At 38.8% G+C, this 25937-nt stretch overlaps 1 protein-coding gene and 2 long non-coding RNA genes across 4 annotated transcripts; 2 read left to right on the plus strand and 1 right to left on the minus strand.

Moving 5' to 3' along the window:
• The first annotated feature begins 1016 nt into the window (after positions 1–1016).
• LOC310734120 lies at positions 1017–17368 on the plus strand. The gene is made up of 2 exons (XR_014535970.1): positions 1017–1109; positions 12816–17368. It is a non-coding gene; the product is annotated as an uncharacterized lncRNA (long non-coding RNA).
• ppp1r3cb (protein phosphatase 1, regulatory subunit 3Cb) lies at positions 15170–25621 on the minus strand. Of its 2 annotated transcripts, none has more exons than XM_083555756.1 (2): positions 25503–25621; positions 15170–17464 (listed from the first exon to the last, which is right to left on the minus strand). In XM_083555756.1, the coding sequence occupies exon 2, from the start codon at positions 17434–17436 to the stop codon at positions 16516–16518; it is 921 nt and encodes a 306-aa protein (XP_083411882.1). In that variant the 5' UTR covers positions 17437–17464; positions 25503–25621; the 3' UTR covers positions 15170–16515. The 2 variants fall into 2 exon arrangements, with proteins under 2 accessions (XP_083411882.1, XP_083411881.1); XM_083555755.1 differs by lacking the exon at positions 25503–25621 and adding an exon at positions 18067–18304.
• On the plus strand, positions 23143–24007 carry LOC310734116. Its single transcript, XR_014535966.1, has 2 exons — positions 23143–23194; positions 23662–24007. It is a non-coding gene; the product is annotated as an uncharacterized lncRNA (long non-coding RNA).
• Positions 25622–25937: the final 316 nt, after the last annotated feature.

A 25937-nucleotide genomic window follows, 5' to 3' on the forward strand; every position in this document is an offset into this window, starting at 1 on the left:
AACAGTCGCATGTGGCACTGGTTTTTTTTGTGTTTATGCTGCCAAGCAAACAAACAGACTATTAGAAGGAGTTATTATGTTATTAGCCTCATATACCCCAGTACTTCATTATGCTGTTTTTATAGGTATTATTTAGATCACCAGAAGTTATTTAGATTGTGGGAATAAACTCATAAATAAGCATCTAACATTTTACGATCTGACATGTTCTTCAAGCCACGATGGTTTACATTGTGTACAAGTTGTTGTTTTTTTTTACACCTTTTAGCCAGAACACCATTTACACCTGTTCTTTGCTAGTATACTAGCCATCAGCCTTCATGGGAAAATGTTGCACCCAGTTTCTAAACATGATGAGTGAAGTACAGGACATCCGGAGCACTGTCTATATTTAAATACGGCTTTTTTTGGGAGATGACTCCGATTCAGAGTGATTTATCAGCACTACTGGACTTTGCTGTAATCACAATGACCTTCATGGCAGTGTGGCTTCATTCAGACCTTCTTATCACACCACTCTTTCTGCACCTTGGAGTGAAACCAGGTCTGGGAAAAACCAGCGACACTTGATCGAGATCACAATAATTGATCATGTTCAAACCATTCACGGGGAGGACAATTCACATTTAGGATAAATGCAAATTGCTAGGATAATGACACGTGTTGAGGTCTGTGAGCAGTTGGAGCCGAGCCAGACTGGAGAGAGATGGATTTCAGCTGTGCTGAAACAGCGTGGTGATGGACTTTGAGGAGGCGTGCAGGGGATAAAGCTCGTTGAACAGCTGCTCTCTGTTGGCCTCAGCAACAGGTCAAGGTTTTATTGGGAAAACAGCCAGTTCTCAATCACCAGACCAGCCAGTCATAGTGTATGTACTTTCTATTCATCAACTACATGCTTCAGCAACATACTCCAATGAGTGTGAACATTGTGTGATGTTCTTTACATGAGGACTTTTTTTTTTTAATATGTACAGCTTCAGAACACTCTGTAGTGGCACAGGGTGTGTTTGACAAACTGGTGCGGAAAACAAAACAGATCCAATGAGCTCAGTCTTGTTGATGAGAGAATTCAGAGGAGATGGCCACAAAGGTTTGAGTCGAAAAGAAAGGTACAGCAATTATAATTCTTTACATATATACTGGAATGAAAAGCAACATTAAAAAGACATTGGAGACAAGTCAGGGGAAAAAAACACACTTTGAATTTTATTATTGAAAAAAGCATTGGGAGAATTATACCATTTAATGTGAATCTTCCAAAGTAGTTATGCTTTTTTATTTCTTTTTTTGCAAAGATTAAGAACCAGACATCAAGCACAAGGCGTCTCCTCTGACTGGGTAGTTAATGAAGTGTGTTTGTGAGTTATACCCTGCACCATGCTCTGCAATTTCTATAGCAGACAGACAGGTCATTCCATATTCTCTCTAGAGCTATATTTAGGGGGAGCTTAGACTCTAGAAGGTCTAGGACACTTGCTCTTCATGATGAAATCTTGAATCATACACTTGCCAGACTAGTTCCAGCTTTGTCGAAGAGACTCCATGCACAAGATTGATCAGTGAAAAGTCATAATCAACATACATTAAATAGATAAAATGTGTGGACGATAAGATTCTTATATGATTTCTGAACCTCCCTTTAGTCACCATTAGTTATTTATCACCATTTGCCGATAAAGTAATCTTCACTCTTCTGGGAAGATTTTGGAGTGTGGTTTGTGCTAATTTAGCCACAAGGATGTTAATAAAATCATACTGGTGTAAGGTGAGTAGGTCTGGGGTGCAGTCAGTGTTCCAGTATATCCCAAAGGGTTGAGGTCAGAGCTCTATAGCAGGCCACCCAAGGGTTTCGACTCCCAACCGATCTAAACTATTAAACACATAGAACACCACCAGTGTACACCATCACATTTAATGCTTTATGGTAATATTTTGGGAAAGAACCACATATTGGTTGAAAAGTCAGGGGTCCCAATTCCTTTGCAAAAACAAACAAACAAAAAAAGTTACATTCCAACAAGTCTTTGCTGGCTCCCTGCTGTAAGTATCCTTTGTCTCTTTACTGTTTATTTTATCATTAGAGTTTATTCTGAACGCCGTAGTGCACAGAGATGGTTAGACCTTCACACATTCCTTGCTGAATGGCCTGATTATGTCTAGCCTTATTTCATATACCTTTATTTTCTTGCTGCTCTGTGAGTCAGGTAGTTGAGGCGTGTTAGCACCTTTTACAACATAATAACTGACTTGGCAACCTTTGAGATGCTTCAGATTATGTAATCATATATTAGTAGATGTTTTATCAATCTCAGATCTATTCTCAGAATGTTGCGTTTTGTTAAAACAGGGCAAAACAAACTAAAGGACTGTACTATTGAGTACTGCATGTGTAGGTAAAAAAAAAACATTGCTTTTGCTTGAATTGTGCAAGCAAACATGAATTGCTGACAAGTAAACATAAATAGAACCACTCACTCTTTTCCTGGGTGTTATTTTTTAATTTTGAAAAGATTTCGGGTATGATATTCGAAAACATAACAGCGCTACCTCCAAACTCACAAACCTGATTTTTATTCTTTTTCTCTCTGCCAGATAAATGTGGTCTTGGACCATTCAACATTCAAGTTTTATAAGATGTTCTACATATTTTTTCAACACAAAACAGTTAGTGTACTCACAATGGGTCAGCAGTGGCATACAAAGTTCTCAGCCCCATGATGTGATTATTGTGGCGAACATCAGCTAACGTGAGGATCAAATATTACGGACATGAAATACGAGCTACATATGAGCTGCGATAAGAACAAACAATAAACCGAACTTTCCAGTGGGACTGGTGACTGAAGACTAGCTGACAGACCTGTAGGATTGTTTATGCAGTTTATGTGGCTTCCCAAAAGCAGAAAATGCATTGCATGATCTAGTGCATTTTAATACATACAATAAAAAAATGATATCAGAATGACTTCAATTTATATGGAGTGAAATATCATCTATTTTAGACTGTTAGTAAGGAGAGTAAGATAAAAAAAAAAAAAAAAAACCTTATTAAACAGCATTTATGATCATATGGTCTTAATAGTCTTGCAATGCATGTTGTACCATGTATTAGTTATTTAATGTGATTCAGAAGAACAGCTTTTTATTATCGAATACAACCCAACAATAATTAATCTCAGTGAAAACCAGGGTCTGTGTGTTTTGCTAGAGAATGTCAAAACCCAGATGCCTTATATCTGAAAACAATAGCATTTATGACATTATTAAAGATTAGTAATCATGACCAAGGTCATGATTTGCAAACCTGGTGTCAGTCTGCACCCCAAATCCTCACTTAGACATTATACATAATGATGCCCTGTACGACACTGCGCATGTACATGCCATACTTCTAGTTCACACCAGATTCCAGCGTGGTCTATATTAAGGAGGGCTTAGACAGCTCGGGAAAGGTCACTCGGCTGCATCTTATGATATACTGCATGTAAGTGGCTTAGGTAGGTGAAAGAGGCACGTGAACAGCCAGTGACACCGTATCTATCCTTCACTATCCATGAATGGAAAGTTCATCTGTAGTGTCTAAAGTAGTGTCCTCTAAATGCCCTAGGGCAGGAAATTTTCTTCTTCTGTCAGATTTCTTGCAGAAGTTTTCATTTCCTCTGTGTAAGCTGCTGCACACACACGCACGCGCACACACACGTACGACTCTTTTTTTGTTTGTGAAATGATATAAGTAAAACACGTGTTTTGCCAAATTTATCAGGTTATTGTTATGCCGTCTAACACAGGATATTGCTGATGAAATAAAGCAATGAAACAGTTATATACTGAATTGTTTTTTATAAGTGCTCTCCACTCACACTTAGCTGGACAAACTTATATAGTCATGAAATAAAAATGATAAAAAATTATATATGTGCAAACATTTCTTAAAAAATTTAAATAAATAAATAAATAAATTATATATATATATATATATATATATATATATATATATATATATATATATATATATATATATATATATATATATATATATATATATATATAATTATTATTATTAATTCTTTTTTTTTTTATCTTATTAAATGTTTGCACATACATTGCAATCATGGACTACTTAAAGTACACAGCTCACTAATATCACCAGATGTTGTGTTACATCCCTGGTGAAGCTTTGCCTGGACTTTACTGCAGCTGTCTTCATTTCCTGCTTGTTCTTTGGCCGTTTTGCCTTCAGTTTTGCCTCTATCAAGTAAACTGCATGTTCAGGTTACTTTAGGTCAGGTGATTGACTTGGCCATGTGCAGAGCATTCCACCTCTTTGCATCTAAAAAGTCTTGGGTTGCCTACATTTTCCATCTGTACTATAAAGTACTGAGCTTTTGAGTGAGCAGATAATATAAACCCTATCAACTGGTGACTATACTTACCCACACAATAAAGAAAAGATTGTCTGCTTAAGAACATAAGCAATTCTCCAGACTCAGCTCTTCTGTTACAGGACGATTCTTTCTTTTTTGTCTCATCTGTCCATCAATTTTATTTTCTGAACTGTATGGACTTTCCTTTGCATGTTTTTGGCAAATCTGGCTGTCTTGTTTTATTATGCTTACCAATGATTTATAACCTGTGGTAAACCCAGGTAAAAGCTTGTCTTTATTGTTGACTTTGGCACAGACACACCTACCCCCATGGGGCATGCTCTCCATTTGGCCAACTGCTGTGAACAGGTTTTTCTTCACCAGGGAAAGAATTTTAATTTGTTTACCACTTGTTTTCCATGGCCATTTATGCATTCTGATGTTGCTGAGCTCATCAGTGCATTTCTTTTTAAGAATGTATTAAGTATTTAACCACACCCAATGTTTTTGCTGTCTCTCCGATGTCTTGATGGCTTTTATATTAAACTTTATATTGAATTAACAGCATCAGATTACAAATGTAATCACCACACTTAAATTCCATTTACTTTTAGTTTCTCATAAGGAGGCCACAATCATAAACTGTTGTAATTCCAACACCATTCACCTAATAGAGATGTAAAAAGCCAAAAATTTAATATTTTAAGCCCATATTCATTATTTATATCCAATATACTGTTGTGGATAAGAACACTCATCAATTTGTTCCCAAACGTTGTTCTGTATTTTAAATACTGTATTATATTATTAATGCTGTATTAATTTTAACATGATAAAGCTAGCATCATTCAAATATTAACTAATGACAGCAGGCTAACATTCACACTGGATGCAGTACTGCTTATTAATCATGTGAGTTTAACGATGCTGGTTTTGGATCATTTATGGGAATTAACCATGTTAACAAAATAAAATGCTGACAAAATATTAAAAAAATAAATAAATAAAACAGTTCAATTTCTCACATTGATAATTAAGCTCATTTTAATATTATTGCTTTTAAATAGTAATATGAATTAATTAAATAATCCCACAACCAAAATACTGTTTGTCAGTTCACAGTTAGCTTTTGTCAGTGTGTCAGTTACACTGCGTGCTAAAAAACTGAAAGAAGCTGATCAGGAGACATGACTGTTTGAATGCTCCATGGACTTCACAGTTCAGTATTGATTCTAAAGACAAACTGAACGACCTGTCTGTTCCTACTGCAGCTGAATTGTCAAATAAAAACAAATTCCAATTCAATTATTAAAAATCATAAATGTTCTTCATATAGGTGGATCGTGTTCTGCGCTATTCAAAACATGCTGCCGCGGTCACACGCTGTTATTAATCTTTACAGATGACAGTAAAGCCGGCACATCAGTCTCATAACCAGAATGAAATAAATGCAAAAAACATAATCAATTAAGCAAAGAGACTAAGAATATGAAAACTGGCCATAGTTGTTTTACTTACTAAAATTGGTACCTACTCAACTAGGAATTTATATTTCCTTATTTTACAGTTTTTTCTTTTTACTTTAGACAAAACAAAATATTAAAGGATTTAGTTCATCTGAGATTTTTTCCAAATATACCAACAAATATTTCCTTACAACTACAATCCCAAAAAAGTTGTTACACTGTGTAAAAGGTAAATAAAAACAGAATGCAATGATTTGCAAATCTCATAAACCCATATTTTAGTCCCAAAGTTTTTGAGACTTTTTGCAGCCATTAAATTCAAAATGAACTGGAACGAGTTAAATCCACGTTATACAAGCATTCAGTTTCCTGAACAACTGCAATTTAGTATATGACATGGAAACATTACCTGATCACAAAATTCTCATCCAAACATTCAAATGGACAAAATTCTAACTGTACAAATATTTGCAAAACCTACAGTGACAAACAGTAACTTCATGGTCTGCCAGTTCCTATTGAGTAAATAAACCGGCTTTGACTGAAGTAAAAAAAACATTGTTATTTCTTGGACGTATTTTTGCATATTTTAAAAGCATAAAATTTACATGCAGTAAAGACAGGATGCAGTGAGTGCTTGTGTGTTGTGTTTGAAGTATGAAGCTGGAATGAGTGTGAGTTGAGTCATTTCTATTTTATCAGCAGCACTTGGTGAGTTCAGAAGCTGCTATCAGAATTCAGTATGTTTGGCTGCAAGTAGAGCAACCAGAATTAAACAATGAAATCATGTTGTGTATTCAGGTAGACTGCTGCCTTTTTATACACAGTAAGTCTTAACATACACTACATGGACAACGACTTTTCCAGCCATATGTTTCCAGCCATATGTACCTCCCTGACACTTGTCAACTGTTTGGAGGCACACATTTGAATAGGATGTCTTTGGATGCAGTATTTTAACATTTTCCCTTCACCTGAACTAGAAGACACTAGTTCCAGCAAGGCAATGCCCCTGTGCACTAAAAGACCTCAATGAAGATATGGTTTACATAGGTTGGAGTGAAAGATCTTGAGTGGCCTGCTATAGAAGTCTGACCTCAACCATCTGAACACCTTTGAGATGAATTAGAACGCTGTCTGCACCCCAAGCCTCCTCACCCGACAGCCGCATCTGACTTTACTAAAGCCCTAGTGGCTGAATGAACACAAATCTCCACAAGCACACTTTAATATTAAGGATCATCTTTCCATAAGAGTGGAGGTTATTATAAAAGCAAAAGGTCTAAATGTGGAATAGGATGTTCAAAAAGCACATACGAATATTAAGGTTGGGTATCCACACATATTTGTCTGTATACTGTAGGCATCTGGTCAAAGGGAAAAAAGTTTAATGAAATAACTATTACAAGGAAAGAGCAACCCATCCAGTTGCTGTGGGAAGAATAAGAAGAAATTAAGTTTTTATTATTCACATATGAGCACTGAGCTCAATGACCTCCATCATCTGTAAATATAAGAAATTTGGAACCACCAGTACTCTTCCTAGACAAACTGAGCGATCAGGGAGAAGGGCCTTAGTGAGGAAGGTGAACAACACCCGATGGTCACTTTGAAAGAGCTCCAGCATTTCTCTGTGGAGAGAGGAGAACCCTTTTAAAAAAAACAAACATTTTTGCATTCAATCCGTCCTGTATGGTGGAGTGGCCCGACGGAAGCCACTCCTCAGAAAAAGACACATGACAGCCCACCTGCAGTTTGCCAAAAGGCACCTAAAATACTCTCAGACCATCAAAAACACAGATTGAACTCTTTGGCCTGAATGCCAAGCATCAAGTCTGGGGGAAACCAGGCACCACTCATCTCTTGGCCAATACCATCCCTATAGTGAAGCATGGTGGTGGCAGCATTATGCTGTGGGGATGTTTTTCGATGGAACTCGGAGACTAGTCAGGATCGAGCGAAAGATGAATACAAAAATGTACAGAGACATCCTTGAGGTAAACCTGCTCCAGACCACTTTGGACCTCAGACTTGGGCGATGGTTCATCTTCTAACAGGATAATGACCCTAAGCACACAGCCAAGATAACAAAGGAGTGGCTACGGGACGACTCTGTGAATAAACTTGAGTGGCCCAGCAAGAGCCCAGACTTGAACCCAATTGATTGGCTGTAATTTGTGCCAAAGGTGCTTCAACAAATTATTGAGCAAAGGCTGTACATGTGAATTTTGTAGTTTTTAATATTTTATAAATTTGCAAACATTGTAAACAGACTTCTTTCACGTTGTAATTATGCTGTATTTTTTGTAGAGGACAATGAGGAAAACAATGAATGTAATCCATTTTGAAATAAGGGTTGTAATTTTAATCAGTAAGAAGTTAATGTGTAGTGCTACACCTATCTCTTTAAATTTATTAGTAACTTGTTAGAAAGAATGTTAAACACTAACCATTTCCACATGCATTGCCAAGTGAAGAAAAGGCAATTGATTAATGTCTAGAGCAGTGGTATTTTTAGCAACATTCATATATAATCTTACATTACTTAAGGCCCATGTGAGAAAGATATAAAGGCAGCTACTTCAGTGTGTATACATGTTCCATGTCATATACAACAAGGTCATCAATGACGCAGTCTGCATTTTATTGCAATTCTTTGTTTTCTATTAATGAGTAGGAGAGCAGCCACTTTTGGCTATTGACCCCATAAACCATAATCAGTGCACTCTCACTGGGGCTTCCTCCCTCATTCTATCACTGCAGTCTCCAGCTTGCTACCCCAGATCCGAACTCTGACTCACTGCTCTGCAAGGAAACAGGAAGATTGCAGAATACAAACATGGGACATTTCCCGAATATGTGACAGGAAATTGCTCTAATGCTACCTTACAGTTCCAACCATGCATTCTACAATTAACAACATTCAGCGGTCAAAACAAAATGTTAAAAACATCAACCAAAACAATGGCACACTGTTGTATTAGGTTGTAATAGCTATAATGTGAGGTCTGGATACATATTATACTGTAGCTCTGAGGTACAATTTTATATCCACTCTATGGCAAATGTTTGGTCAACTGATACAGTATTAGTAAATCTGCCACTGCTTGCCATGGATGTCTTACCACAGAGAGACACTTCAAACAGAGCGAAATAAGGAAAGACTTCTACACATAAGCTTTTTGATTTCCTTCTTGTCCTGCAAAGATTTCTGGCCTGCTCTTGCTTTAGTTTAATATTCTCTGCAAACATTTCCCAGCTTCAGTGACCCCTATAGCCTTTGCTTTATGGATAAAAACATTATCACATCTTGGATGGACTTCACAGAAATGCACTCCGACAATGTTTTGTTCATAGTGGAATGTGTAAAAGTCTATTGCATGAGGGGTTAACTGAGCTTTTCTGTAAGAACTGCTTTAGGATTTGAACTGAGCATTGATCTTTAACTCTGTACACAGTGGGCGTGTATTTGTATCCCAGCCAGCAATCGGGCTCGATTTTTTTTTTTTAACCAAGATCTCTCCTGACCATCAATATTGAATCAGCTGCATCCCAGGGATAATACTAAAGTATCTAAGTAGTCAATATGTAAGGAATAAAACACCTAGATAAAAATAGTACAAAATGAACATTAGACTTTTTTTTTAATAACATCATGGCCTGTCAAATGTTATTCCTTTTATAACACACCAATATGCCAAGGGTTACATTTTTATAACGAATAACACAACAAGATTTCTGTAGTTTTAGGGACCCAATAAAAAACTATATTTCTGTAATGTCAGACAAAGGTCATTTCCATCCTTCAATGAAACAAGTTCCTGTTATCATTCAGTCTTTCCTTTTTCTCTTGAATATGAGTTGACAAAAAGGCAGTTAGTCATCTAACAGAGTAACCACAAAGTCTTCCTTCCTGAAAAGTTAAAACTGACTGCCTCTTACCAAGCACAGACACTCAGGTCACTTTCCATAAATGTCAAATAAATGTGCCATTACAAAACATTTTACTATATCAACAATTAGGTACATTCATTTATACATTTTCTCCCGCTTATCGGTAATTCGGGTCGCGGGGGCAGCAGTCTAAGCAGGCCCCCTCCTCCGACTGCTGCCCAATCCTCATAGCACCGTCCCTTACGGTCCCTCCTGCAGGTGGTGAGCCTACGGGAAGACAATTAGTTTTTATTCTTTTATTTAATAAAACGCAGTGTTGTATTATTTTTTAGATCATGTACTGGACCAAACAAGTGTCTGTATAAATTGAGTTGAATTTTTTTCAAATTGAATTAAGTTGAAAACAGAAATTAATGTGATTTGTCTTGCACATTTAATCAGATTTAAAAATCCAACAACAGTTGAGATTAGTTCAATTCAGTAACATTTTATTTGATTAGCACTTTTGAAATGGACATTGTCCCAAAGCAGCTTTACAAAAGTAAATAAATTATGAATATAAATTTTACATTTATAAATTGACATGCAACCAAGAAAACTGTTTACATTTGATAACTCGATCGGATTGAAAATAATTAATGTAAGTGCAATAATTAATCCAATTGAGCTCGATGAGAATGATAATATGATCAAATTGAAAATAGTGGTGTGGATCTGGTAAATAGGGTAAAGATTGTCAAACGGATTCTAAATCCTTGTGCGCATGTTATGTGAAAGATGCTCCAAACGTTGCTTAGATGACATTTTGATGTTATTGAATCCAAAGACAATTCAATACAATTGTGTGCATCTGACTTTGTGGTAATAGTTCAAGGAAGAACTAATATTTAACGATTCTTATCTTCCAAGCTTTTCTGGTAGGGTTACAGAAGGGACAACAGAAGAATGTTTACATATTCCACATTTTCGAAGTGTGAGTACTGTACAGTACGCTGCTGGATTTCTTCATCCCCACATAGGCAGTGTGAAATCCCTATTAATCTGTAGCTTTGATGAAGCCACAGATGCCATCCAGCTCTGGATTAACTTTCACTAATCCATACAGCCGTTTCAGGGCAATGAGGCTGTGACGTACTTGACCCATGTCCCTGAGCCCTTGCTAGCTCTCTAATGATCCTGATGTCCGGTGTTAGAAGAGCAGGACTACTCTGGGCTGTGGTAATCCCACTTGGGTGTCCTACTTTACTCATGCTGCCTAATGTAATTGAACAAACCCTTGCTGAGTAAATAACAAAGCTGTCAAAGCAACCAACTGCCATAAAGAAATAAGAATAAATAAATCACATGAATCACTAAGTCAATAATAAATAAATAAAACAACAGTAGCCTAATGCATTGTTACAGTATAGAGTTAATGCAGTGTTGTGGATATAGGCAGTTTACATTGGTTTAAAACTCCTGTATCAGGAGCACTCCAAAAGTCAATACTGGGTTTGTTTATGTTTAAACACAGATCAATGGCAGGCAATTTCATCTCTCGCTGTTTGATTTCTGCACAATAATGTTTCAGAGATGTTGGTGGGGTTTTTTTTCTTCAGATAAAACACACTTTTTGACCCAGAAGGGGAAGCTGCGTGCTGAGCGTGTGGGTGTGTAGGCGTACGTGCAGCATAGTTTCCCAGATATGGCTGGTGCTCTGCTAACACTACAGTTGCATTGTGTGAGGTATGACAGGTCTGGCCATGCTCACCTGTTTCTGGTAATAACACTTTGTTTATCAGATTTGTATCTCCTCTAATTATCATAAAAGAGTCCTGATGCAATTCTGATGCAATTGCCCACATTATTCTGAAGCTAGTCATTTTCCCATCTAACAGAATTTACACCAGGATATAATAATCACAGGATGTGTGCATCAGAGCAGTTCTTGTTCTGACTCATACTTTCGCGATCAATCATGCATTCATTTTTTCTTTTTAGTAGCCGCTTAATTTGTTGAAGTTGAAAGTTGATTTGGTGTGTATTCCTCGAACACAGTTGCAACACAATTTACCAGTAAGTGTAAAGATAATGTAAATATATAAAAGCAAATGCTAAAAACTTACAAACAACAAAATATTAGTTCAAACGTTTGCCTCAACCTTTCTGAATATGCTAGAAATATCCTTTCCTTTTTACAACATATAATCATATTACACACGATGTTATACACTCCCTGTTTCAGATCAGGGCTGGAGACTAAAAACCTTTTTTTTTTTTTTTTTTTTACCTGAACATTTTCTGCATAAACACAGAATCATCTCTCCCCCCCTTATGCTAACATCTGGTGTTGTGCATGTAATTGAATGTCCTTGCACCAGCTTCCTGGTCTGGCCATTAAAGTTGAATACATGCTAGTTAGAATAAGAATCAGATTTATCAAATAAATCAAAATTAGCATCAGAATCAGTATCGGAAAAAAAATTTGAATAAGAATTGGAAATCAGACTAAGAATTCAAAATTAAGAATGAAAGGGTTTACAGATCAGATGGATAAATACAAATGTTTCTTCCTCATCATAAATACCATACCAGCCTTTTTTAAAATATATTTTTATGGACACTTTTGGGACACGCAGTTTTATTGCCATTAAATATTTTCTTTCTTACATTGAAAAACAAAAAACTAAAGATTTGAGATGTATCTTAGGAATATATTATTTTACCATTAATATAGTTATAAAAATACACTCTGGCTAAAGGTATATTTACATTTACTGTGCTGTAATAACCTAAAAAAGGTCTCCTGAATATGTTGATCCAGTTTCATAAATAAGTGGATCATTACACTTCACCTCACTGAAGATTAAAACAGACAATTTAACAAGTGAAATATGAGAGCAGGAATTTTAATCAGTGTTTTGCCTGCCAGTGTGTCAAACAGACACCTCGCATTAAAGCAGTTTCACAATATGAGAGTGTGGGAGAGGCTGCTAGTGTGGACTGGTTTGCCAGAGACATACAGGTCAATTCTAATAATAGAGTCAAGTAGGACTGAAAAGAGTCTCACAAGCTACTTTCTTGTTCTTCTTCTTTTGGCTTCTCCCATTAGGGGTCGCCACAGCGGATAATCCGTCTCCATACCCCCCTGTCCTCTACATCTGCCTCTTTCAACCCAACTAGCTGCATGTCTTCCTTCACCACATCCATAAACCTCCTTCCGGAGGTGGCTCCAGATACCACACGCTCGGATCTCGGCATGCTTGACAGACATATCTTCATGGATGAGTGCTCACCAACTAAAACTCAACTCCAGCAAAACAGAACTGCTGGTCATCCCAGGCGATTCATCTCCAGGTCAAGATCTCCAAAATAACACTTCATGACTCTCTGCTCTCCCCTTCAGCCACTGCTCGTAACCTTGGGGTAACTATGGACAATGAACTGTCCATCTTCCCACATGTTGCTAATGTGTCTCGTTCTTGTAGATTTCTTCTCTACAACAGCCGAAGGATTCGACCATTTCTGTCCACACAGGCTGCCCAGGTGCTTGTTCAGTCTCTTGTGATTTCAAGACTCGACTACTGCAACTCTCTGCTGGCAGGTCTTCCCTTGAACGCTATTCGTCCACTGCAAATGATCCAAAACGCAGCTGCACGGCTTGTGTTCAATCTGTCCAAGTTCTCCCACACCACCCCACTGCTGCGCTCACTTCACTGGCTTCTAGTAGCTGCACGTATCAGATTCAAAACACTGATGCTTGCCTACAAGGCCAAAAATGGACCAGCGCCATCTTACCTCAGTGACCTCATCACACCTTGCACTGCACCATGCTGTCTGAGATTATCCAGCACTGCTTGACTGGTACCACCTTCTCTCAGAATGAGAGGTAAGTACACTTCAAGGCTCTTCTCTGTTCTGGCACCGAGGTGGTGGAATGAACTTCCCCTAGACGTCCGTACAGCGGAGTCCCTGACTATCTTCAAGCGACGACTGAAGACCTACCTCTTCCTGAAACACTTAAATTAGCACTTTCCAAGTTTGTTGAATTGTAGGGTTGTATTTATATTAAGTTTGTAATCTGGCGTACCAGTGTAGATTTATTCATTACCAGAGATTTAAAGCACTTTTGTACGTCACTCTGGATAAGGGCGTCTGCCAAATGCCGCAAATGTAAATGTAAAATGCTCCATCCTCAGCATTCTCCTACAGATATACCCCATGTCCCTCCTCTGCACATGTTCAAACCATCTCAATCTCACCTCCCTCACTTGTCTACAAAACGTCCTACATGCACTGTCCCTCTAATAAATAATCCTCATTTCTAAGTTGGTAACCCGGGCCTCAACCGATCCGGTATGAATTTTTCTTTCGTGATCCACATATTTGATTTGGCGCATGTTTTACGCTGGATGCCCTTTCTAACGCAACCCTCCCCATTTATCCGGGCTTGGGACCGGCGCTGAGAGTACACTGGATTGTGCAGCCCTAATGGCTGGGTTAGTTTTACAAGCTTCTTTATGGTATTCAAATATTCATTTATACATACACATTCATATCTGAGGGCAACTACGCATAGTCCAAACACTGGCACTTCTTCGGAGGTGGAAGGAAACCAGAGAACCCTGAGAAAACCCACAGTCACATAGAGGACATGCATATATCTTTATCTTTACAGTAACCGGCCTATGCCACCCTTGAGAAATAAACATTAATTGGAAAAATACAGATGTTGTTACAGTAAGTGAGGTCAGTACGGATGTCCTAACCCTCCCCGTCATCACTGATGCAACTTCCAGTTAGAAAATACGCAACAACGTAAGAAAATCAAATCTCAACACTTCTGTGTTTCAAACTTAGACATTGTTGTGTCAAAATGGATATTTTTGATGCAGCTTCTTTCAAACAAATGAACCCAAGGTCATTTTGACAAAATATTACAAATAAAAGGTAATTCATTCCACCTATGAGCTCTATATTATTTAAGCTACAGCTCAGTGAATCTAAAGTTTAAAAGTAAAAATAATTTAAGTAGTTGGATAAGTGGTGTCCCAGATGTGCCAATATTTGGTAGAATACTTCTGATGCATTTTCCTGATTGCATCATTCCAATTGTCTGTGTTTACATCCACTTTTAGCAATAGAGCTATACACCTTATGGTTACTACACTTCAGTCAGTCTGTGCAGCATTTTAGCACACCGATATAAACAAAATACTTGTTCACTTTGTGTATGAAATATCCATTTGATAATCTCGTTTTGTATATTTACTTTTATTTTACAGTTTAACAGTCATAATCATGAGTGTGCTGAATACAGTGAATCATTTGTGGCACTCTTACTGGTGCAATAGTGCTTAGTTGTTTAATGCTGTAGGCATTTGCATTACAAGTGGTTCAAAAACTTTGCTTAATCTCCCTGTTCCTCAAAATGACAAATTGCATATAATAAATGAGGCAGAGGCATTTCACAGTAGAACAATTGCATTTATTCAATTTCTTTCTAAAAGGAACAGAATTAAATAATAAGTAGACAGAGACCCTTTCTTGCAGTAGAAAATACAAGCACCAGCCCCTTTATACAAATCAACATACACATTCCATCTCTAAAATAAACAGTAGCTAACACACGTCAGCCAATTGCATTAAAACGATTCACATTCAATCAATCATTCATTCACATTGACCAGACCATTTTCCCCACTTAACAGCAGACAGGAAGCGAACATGAGAAACACAATAACTAATCTCATAAATACCCCCACTCATCCACACATTTATATCTGGGTTACAACACTTACCGACACATTAAGTAACATTCGATATGCCTTATTATTTCATCTCACAGCAACGAAACAATGCACCGACACGATCCAAAAAAAAAAAAAAAAAAAAAGCAGCAAACAGAAAATGAGACATTGCAGAAAGTCAAGTGTTTGTGCAAAGCAGAGCTCTAATCTGAATGGAAGAAGGAAAAGGTGCATGGATAATGATGTTTAAATGATCAGCAGTATATTACACGAGTGCCCGTGATTTACATTGGTTCAGATTATTGCATCTGCTACAAAGTGGCCAACAAAATGGTACTGCAAAATGCATAAACTTCAATATGAAGCACCTTCAAGTTGTACCGAATGAGTCCACTTTCATACTGTTTAAGGGCATCTTACACAGTGCAAAATCCCCTGTTCTTGATGAGAACATCCACATGCGCATGAAGGAGACTCTTCTCCCTGACTGAATGCACGGTGTTTCAGTTGCCATGGGAAAGACGGTTTCATCCTTTCAACGTTGCACACAGATCAATAACAATATCTCATAGGAATTCTATTCAATAGAAACTAGTGCACAACAGTGACGCTTTAAAGGTGCAATTTATCCTTAAAAAGAAGAATCCTATAATGCCATAATTGTTTCTAAACATCTGATCTGACTGGCACAATAAAACTCCATTCCATAACACTTGTCGATTTAGAGCCCTTCTGACCTTGGAAATGCTTTAGTGCACTGAAAGATTTGTGCTAATCAGATTCCGCCATATAGTGTTAACATAGTTAGTATTTGGCTCAAAATATCTACAGGACAATCCACTTCAAAATTTGCCCAAAAATTAACAGTTCTTTGCATGAGAAATACAGTTCAGTATTTCATGTCAGAGTTTTACTTTTTAATTTGTCTTTTTCTGCCGTTTTTCTAAACATTTTAAATAAATCACACTACATCGGGCAATTGTGCATTTTCATAGTTTCCTCCTACAAGTGATTCCACACTGAAAAAAAAATGTTGCAGCCATTTTGAAGCAATATGTACCCTCACCAGTAAGGAGAGTTGTTCTCAATTCTCCCCCAACTCTGCCATTCTGGAAAGAAACCACTAGAAGTCCGTGGACTCCCAAACTGATCAAACTCCATCTCAGGCCTTTTGTTGGTGCTTCTGGATTCAAAGTCAATTTTCTCTGTGGCATGTTTGGTCTGGTTGCTTTCTTTATCCACATGGGCCAACTTGTAGTTCTTCCCATTGTTGTTATCCCAGTGCGTCTGGTCATGAGTGTTGTAGAAGATGCAGAACTCCACCTGATCCTCATGCGGCACTGAACTCGGCAGATCGACGGTGAACGAAAAAGTGTCGATGTCTGCACACCCGTAAACATTGTTCATATACGTGCAAGGCACGTCCTTGTGGCTTTTCCATGAATCGAACGTTATCCGGACGTGAACGGACTTCTCGAAGCTAACGTTGCTCACTTTTATCGTGCCCATGAGAGATTTGTCCTGAATTACACAGTTCTCCAAACACACCAGGTTCTTCTTGAGACAATTCCGAAAGTCCAGGTAGTCAGCAGCAGGCTGGGGGAAGTCCAAAACAAAACTCTTCTCCTTTCCCACCTTGAGGCTCACAATGGCATCCTCTAGGTCGGACATTTCAAACTGCAAGTCTGGCGGCAAGACCGTGTCGTCTTCAAACTCCTTGAACACATAGATCGCCGTCAGCGACATGCCTTTGGAGTCGGCGAAAACCACTCTCTTTTTGGCTTTGCTTTTAGGACTTTTCCATCCACGGTTGGTGGCCTCCACCTTTGCTTTTGAACTGATGCATGGTCTCAGTGGTTTGAAGGACTTGACCAGGTTTCTGGACTTGCAGCTCTCATACGAACCAAGGAAGCTGCGAAGGGGCGGAGAGTGTGCCAGACAGATTCTCATGGCCACGTCCACAGGCATGATGGGAGATGGCATCGGTCTCGGGTTCAAGATGTGCAAAACTCTGTTTTAGGGGGAAACAAAATGCATTACTAAGTTATCCAGAGCTGTAGAGTCTGCAGTGAATTTTTTATGCATGCTAAGCATGGCTGTGCATGCTTAATGTCTTTCCTTAGATGGCCGTGGAAAAATCCTTGTCCACATAGATGTTAAAAATGATTACAAATGTTATAAACGCAACGCAAAACAAACCTGAAAAAAAAAAAAGACTAACTTCACTAAGCAGATTCACTATTGGTAAATTTTTTGAAGCCTATTAATCTCTAAACTCTTGCTTGTTTTTTTCTAGCCAGCTGTATAAACAGGTTTTATTTATTTTTATTTTTTGGGGTGAAAATGTAAATACCAAAGCTGGAAAGAAAATAAGAGTCAGGCGCAGGCAGAGGCAACAATATACACACAACACTGCTTTACAAGGAAGTGCTCGTAAAGAAAATGCGAATATAAGAAGAGTATACTATTAATGAAATAAATAAAAACGAGACACAAACAATACACATAATTAAAAAATGAACCAATGCAACATAAATCCATTTAAAACACACCAGAAAAACAATCACGACTCGGAACTCTTTCACTCGGTCGTGACGCACTACTTTTTCTTACCTGCAATTCATTCGTAAAAAGCTGTAAATACCCTAGACCACACCGAAGATATTATACTCTCCCAAAACAAAACAATTTCACAAAGCAACCTAAAAAATCCTTCGAATTTTTCTAGGTAGGTTTTAAGCCATGATAAACTGGAGAAAGAGCGGAGTTGGTTTGGTCGGCACGCCCCCTCGCAGCTCCCTGTGTGCTGAATGTCGAGCTGATTTCAACCGCTTTGCTAACTCTTTTTGGGCGCATGGGCTTTTGTGGGCTCATTAAAGCGACCAATGAGAAACCAGTAAAACAAAGCGTTTAACCAATCAGCGTGCAGGACTGGATCACTCGCGGCGCACGTGCTACAGGAAGTGCGCTACAGCTAGTGAAAGCTGGAGGAGACCCTGAAGAGAAGGACCTCTACTGGAATCTGAGTGGGACCGTCTGAATTTATTTATTTTCTTCACAAACGAGTTTTTAGTTTGCCACGATAAAAATATACGTTCATACGTCCGGGTATTTTACTCAAAAAAAAAAAAAAAACCCAAAGGCTAAGTAGGCTCTGAGTATAGAAAGCTGTACTATTATCATATTAACCAGCATCTATTCCCATGCTTAAAAAAAACAGGATGTTTGATTCATTACTATTCAGATAACAAAAGAGTGCACCTGCATTTACACAATCTCTGAGTCATGCACCCTGCTAGACAAGCAGTTGCAATTGCAGATAGAACAGGGTTTCTCAAAGCTGCTCCTGGACTATGAATGGCACATTACAGTGTTTCCTTTCACCCTAACACACCCACTACAACATCTCATAAGGCTTGCTCACATGCTGAGGTCCTGAGTCAGGTGTAGCAGAATCAAATATACAAGGAGGATTGTGAAATGTCAGTTAAACCAGTCATAAGTAAATTGCATGGACAGTATAACAATCACAAGTCACGACTGAGAGATTACTCAGGACCTGATCATGTATTATCGGTAGGATTTAAATGTGTTAGGAACATTTTGACAATTAAATAATGGTCTGATCCTATTAGTCAGACCAATAGGGGTTAACAAGGCATGTCTGGTCCCAAAGCATTTCCGGTGGCACAATGTTTACATACTAAAACACATACTATTTTAAGTTTAGCTAAAACAGAACAGTTACGATGTTTATAGTACTGTATCCAGATGTGTATTATAATCTGATTGAAAGAGAAAGGGCGTTTACACAAAGATTAAAGATTTATCGTAGTCTGGTGTTACTTCCTTACAATTACTTTCTTAGCTGAAAAAGTCAGACAAATTTGGTCATACGATGTGGACAATGTTTACAGTATCTTGTGTTTGGTGAGGTTTGGAGCGTCTTACACTGTTACTTAACCCTTCTGTTTGTGTCGTTGCTATAGAAACCGTGGCGCTTATTAGTGCACGTGCATGATTAGGTCTATGCTAAAAACAATCACAAATTGAAGGTCATAGATAATGTTTGACAACTTTAAGCAAGACCTGGAAATAATACCACGTGCATGGGCCAAAAAAAAAATCGCACTCTCTATCATATGTATTCTCTATTATATGAAAAATATATGTATGTATACCTAACATAATTGTGTAAGTAGAAAAACCCCTCCGCAAAAACTGCATTTAGAAACAGTTGAGTTCCCCCCTCCCCTTCCTCACAGGTTTGACCCACTGCCTGTGTTCCCAGTTCATCTCACCTACTCTACACACACGAGTCAGGTGTGTGTTCATCTCACCTACTCTACACACACGAGTCAGGTGTGTGTTCATCTCACCTACTCTACACACACGAGTCAGGTGTGTGTTCATCTCACCTACTCTACACACACGAGTCAGGTGTGTGTTCATCTCACCTACTCTACACACACACGAGTCAGGTGTGTGTTCATCTCACCTACTCTACACACACGAGTCAGGTGTGTGTTCATCTCACCTACTCTACACACACACGAGTCAGGTGTGTGTTCATCTCACCTACTCTACACACACGAGTCAGGTGTGTGTTCATCTCACCTACTCTACACACACGAGTCAGGTGTGTGTTCATCTCACCTACTCTACACACACACGAGTCAGGTGTGTGTTCATCTCACTTACTCTACACACACACGAGTCAGGTGTGTGTTCATCTCACCTACTCTACACACACACGAGTCAGGTGTGTGTTCATCTCACCTACTCTACACACACACGAGTCAGGTGTGTGTTCATCTCACCTACTCTACACACACACGAGTCAGGTGTGTGTTCATCTCACCTACTCTACACACACGAGTCAGGTGTATGTTCATCTCACCTACTCTACACACACGAGTCAGGTGTGTGTTCATCTCACCTACTCTACACACACACGAGTCAGGTGTGTGTTCATCTCACCTACTCTACACACACGAGTCAGGTGTGTGTTCATCTCACCTACTCTACACACACGAGTCAGGTGTGTGTTCATCTCACCTACTCTACACACACACGAGTCAGGTGTGTGTTCATCTCACCTACTCTACACACACACGAGTCAGGTGTGTGTTCATCTCACCTACTCTACACACACGAGTCAGGTGTGTGTTCATCTCACCTACTCTACACACACGAGTCAGGTGTGTGTTCATCTCACCTACTCTACACACACGAGTCAGGTGTGTGTTCATCTCACCTACTCTACACACACACGAGTCAGGTGTGTGTTCATCTCACCTACTCTACACACACGAGTCAGGTGTGTGTTCATCTCACCTACTCTACACACACGAGTCAGGTGTGTGTTCATCTCACCTTCTCTACACACACGAGTCAGGTGTGTGTTCATCTCACCTGCTCTACACACACGAGTCAGGTGTGTGTTCATCTCACCTACTCTACACACACACGAGTCAGGTGTGTGTTCATCTCACCTACTCTACACACACGAGTCAGGTGTGTGTTCATCTCACCTACTCTACACACACGAGTCAGGTGTGTGTTCATCTCACCTACTCTACACACACACGAGTCAGGTGTGTGTTCATCTCACCTACTCTACACACACGAGTCAGGTGTGTGTTCATCTCACCTACTCTACACACACGAGTCAGGTGTGTGTTCATCTCACCTACTCTACACACACGAGTCAGGTGTGTGTTCATCTCACCTACTCTACACACACACACGAGTCAGGTGTGTGTTCATCTCACCTACTCTACACACACGAGTCAGGTGTGTGTTCATCTCACCTTCTCTACACACACGAGTCAGGTGTGTGTTCATCTCACCTGCTCTACACACACGAGTCAGGTGTGTGTTCATCTCACCTACTCTACACACACGAGTCAGGTGTGTGTTCATCTCACCTTCTCTACACACACGAGTCAGGTGTGTGTTCATCTCACCTACTCTACACACACGAGTCAGGTGTGTGTTCATCTCACCTACTCTACACACACACGAGTCAGGTGTGTGTTCTTTTCACCTACTCTACACACACGAGTCAGGTGTGTGTTCATCTCACCTACTCTACACACACGAGTCAGGTGTGTGTTCATCTCACCTACTCTACACACACGAGTCAGGTGTGTGTTCATCTCACCTTCTCTACACACACGAGTCAGGTGTGTGTTCATCTCACCTACTCTACACACACGAGTCAGGTGTGTGTTCATCTCACCTACTCTACACACACACGAGTCAGGTGTGTGTTCATCTCACCTACTCTACACACACACGAGTCAGGTGTGTGTTCATCTCACCTACTCTACACACACGAGTCAGGTGTGTGTTCATCTCACCTACTCTACACACACACGAGTCAGGTGTGTGTTCATCTCACCTACTCTACACACACGAGTCAGGTGTGTGTTCATCTCACCTACTCTACACACACGAGTCAGGTGTGTGTTCATCTCACCTACTCTACACACACACACGAGTCAGGTGTGTGTTCATCTCACCTACTCTACACACACGAGTCAGGTGTGTGTTCATCTCACCTACTCTACACACACGAGTCAGGTGTGTGTTCATCTCACCTACTCTACACACACACGAGTCAGGTGTGTGTTCATCTCACCTACTCTACACACACGAGTCAGGTGTGTGTTCATCTCACCTACTCTACACACACGAGTCAGGTGTGTGTTCATCTCACCTACTCTACACACACACGAGTCAGGTGTGTGTTCATCTCACCTACTCTACACACACACACGAGTCAGGTGTTTTTGCGGCGCAATTAATGTTCAACTTCATTAACTAGGGTATTTTATTCACTTTAAATAAAGCAATTCTCTTTAGTTGATGCAGACTCATTCTTAAATTAGTTGCGGCAATAATGCTGATTAGCGATGTAATTTTCCATGAATCTGCTCTATTAGCGATTAAAATATGACTTATCTAGTTAATGTTAGCTTGTTTACAATCGCTTGTAGCATAGTTCACTGACACTAACACGCCAAAGCCGTTTCCCATGCAGTTTTTTATTTGGGGCGACTTGGTATAATGTTAATTTAACATTAAAGCACAATTAGCATATTGTTTATATGTGTATTTACTAAATGAACACTGTGCTACGTCTGAACTGACCCCACTGTAGTTTTTTGTATAATCAATTTATATTCTGTTTTTAAGTGTGTTAATTAATTTGTAAATAACATTTTAAACCTTTGTTTTTAATTCCTTGTTTTTATTGTTGTGATTATTTTTTTATGATAGTTTTACTTCATTTATGTAAAGCAGTTTAAATTATCATTGTAATTGACTCAGTCTCCATGCTAAAATAATAATAATAGAAACAATGTTTTTCTATTGACTACAATCTGACTGTATTATTTGTGTTGCTCATGAGAAATTATATATTTTTTGTCCCCCCTACTGTTAAATGAAATTTACGCCCATGACCACATGAACAGAAAGATCTGAAATTGCAGGAAAGAAGAGTCTGAGCGGGAAATGTGTGTGTGAGGGAGAGAGAAAGAGGGATGAGATGAGATGAGATGAGATGAGATGAGATGAGATGAGATATACTGTTTAATCCACTGTGGTTAATGTAGGAGTTTCACCTCCCAATTTTTAATAAACACAGTGTTGTGATCTCATGACCTCCTAGTCAGTGTTCAAACTGCAGTGGGGAGACATGAACCCACGAACAGTGAAAAAGAGAACAGTGGTAAGAACAGTAAATGTAGTGTATAACACCAGATCTTTTCTCGCAATTATTACTTTTTTTTTTCGCAATTGTGAGTCAGTAATAACCTTTTTTTATTCAGTGGAGGAAACGGGCTTCCATGAATTCACCATGTGGTGTTGGTTTTGAGAACAGTAGAGATCCTCGAGTATCCAGTATTCAGTATCCAGCCTTCTCCTCCAGTAATCCAAGTGTTACGCTGATCTAAACACTTCAATTTTCGACAGCAAGTTAGTTCCTGGTCTGAGAGAGCATGAACAACATGGTCCCAGTTTTATTTTGGACATTTTTTAATCGCAAAAATAAATGACCTGTCGTTTTTTGTCGTTTCACCCATACCAGTGCCAAGTGTAGGCTGACTGCAAAAATAAAAAATCAATATATATTTATAAAAGGGCACATATATAGTATTCCACACTTCTGTTCACTGAAACACATGCCTGTTATAGATCCCTGAAGACGTCTGGCTTTGGTAATTGGGCTGCTCTGATCTATGTGACTCAGAAAACATTGAAGAATGACTTCGGGATGGAAATGGTTGAGTTGTGCAACTAGAGAAATCTAAATTTTACACCTTTCTGCTTGGCTGTAGCGTATTTTACTGTGGTTTTACAATTGTGTATATATATATATTTCAAATTTTTCCATTTGCAGAAAACCAATAGCTTTGGTGGCCAATGGGGAGAATCAAAAAGATAAAAACGTTAAAGAATTCATGTTGTGTATCCCTGTAAGTGTGAGACAATACACAATGTTTTAAAATATGAAATAAAAATGATGATTTGATGATGTTAAGATGGTTTACGAAGGATTACAGAATTCAGTGTTTACATAAACACCACTGACTAAGCCTTTAATAACCCTGCATGACCAGTTCAGTGGATAAATATTACATACCCTGATACTACATGCTTTACAGACTTTAGATCGGAAAATTTGTTTTGGTTTATGTAAAAATACATGCCTTGTTTATCTCTCGCCTTAAAAAATGATAAGACTTTTTTTCAGAAGTTGCTCACACAGTACTGCAAAGAATATCTTTTAATAGTGAGTTTAAAATAACCACATACAGTGAGGAAAATAAGTATTTGAACACCCTGCTATTTTGCAACTTCTCCCACTTAGAAATCATGGAGGGGTCTGAAATTGTCATCGTAGGTGCATGTCCACTGTGAGAGACATAATCTAAAAAAAAAAAAATCCAGAAATCACAATGTATGATTTTTAAACTATTTATTTGTATGATACAGCTGCAAATAAGTATTTGAACGCCTGTCTATCAGCTAGAATTCTGCCCCTCAAAGATCTGTTAGTCTGCCTTTAAAATGTCCACCTCCACTACATTTATTATCCTAAATTAGATGCACCTGTTTGAGGTCGTTAGCTGCATAAAGACACCTGTCCACCCCATACAATCAGTAAGAATCCAACTACTAACATGGCCAAGACCAAAGAGCTGTCCAAAGACACTAGAGACAAAATTGTACACCTCCACAAGGCTGGAAAGGCTACGGGGAAATTGCCAAGCAGCTTGGTGAAAAAAGGTCCACTGTTGGAACAATCATTAGAAAATGAAAGAAGCTAAACATGACTGTCAATCTCCCTCCGACTGGGGCTCCATGCAAGATCTCACCTCGTGGGGTCTCAATAATCCTAAGGAAAGTGAGAAATCAGCCCAGAATTACACGGGAGGAGCTGGTCAATGACCTGAAAAGAGCTGGGACCACCATTTCCAAGGTTACTGTTGGTAATACACTAAGACGTCATGGTTTGAAATCATGCATGGCACGGAAGGTTCCCCTGCTTAAACCAGCACATGTCCACGCACGTCTTAAGTTTGCCAATGACCATTTGGATGATTCAGAGGAGTCATGGGAGAAAGTCATGTGGTCAGATGAGACCAAAATAGAACTTTTGAATAGAGTGGGCCAAAATCCCTCCTGCAGTGTGTGCAATCCTGGTGAAAAATTACAGGAAACGTTTGACCTCTGTAATTGCAAACAAAGGCTACTGTACCAAATATTAACATTGACTTTCTCAGGTGTTCAAATACTTATTTGCAGCTGTATCATACAAATAAATAGTTTAAAAATCATACATTGTGATTTCTGGATTTTTTTTTTTTAGATTATGTATCTCACAGTGGACATGCACCTACGATGACAATTTCAGACCCTTCCATGATTTCTAAGTGGGAGAAGTTGCAAAATAGCAGGGTGTTCAAATACTTATTTTCCTCACTGTAAATACTAACATATCAGCAAAAAGGCATATAAAATGTTTAGTTTACCTTTAAAGATGTTCACATGTCTACTTTCTCTTCTAACATCAAATGATCACGATGGTTCACAATTTGCACAATGACCACAATGACACTCTTCCTTGGTCTACAGCTTCACCAAAAATTCAAAACAGGAAGTTTGCTGTCGGAGTGTTTGCTTTGTTTATCAGACTATCACAGTCTTACTATAACAGCATGTCAGTACATGCAAAAAGTATATGTTGCAGAAGTTTAGTGCCAATTCATATTAAATATTAAACCTTTGGGTCAGCTTTAACATCTGCGGTTATAAATGCCAGAATGACTTCGAGAAATGAGCACACACAGAGTATTGTTTTCGTGGCAGATGGACGATATCCTAAATGAAATGTTGAACAATAGAGGGTGGGAGACCATTCCACTTCATATCAATAGCTGACCATTTGCCAAAATACTGGCACTGAC

The sequence above is a fragment of the Silurus aristotelis genome (genome assembly GCF_946808225.1).
Source record: "Silurus aristotelis genome assembly, chromosome: 12".
NCBI lineage: Eukaryota > Metazoa > Chordata > Actinopteri > Siluriformes > Siluridae > Silurus > Silurus aristotelis.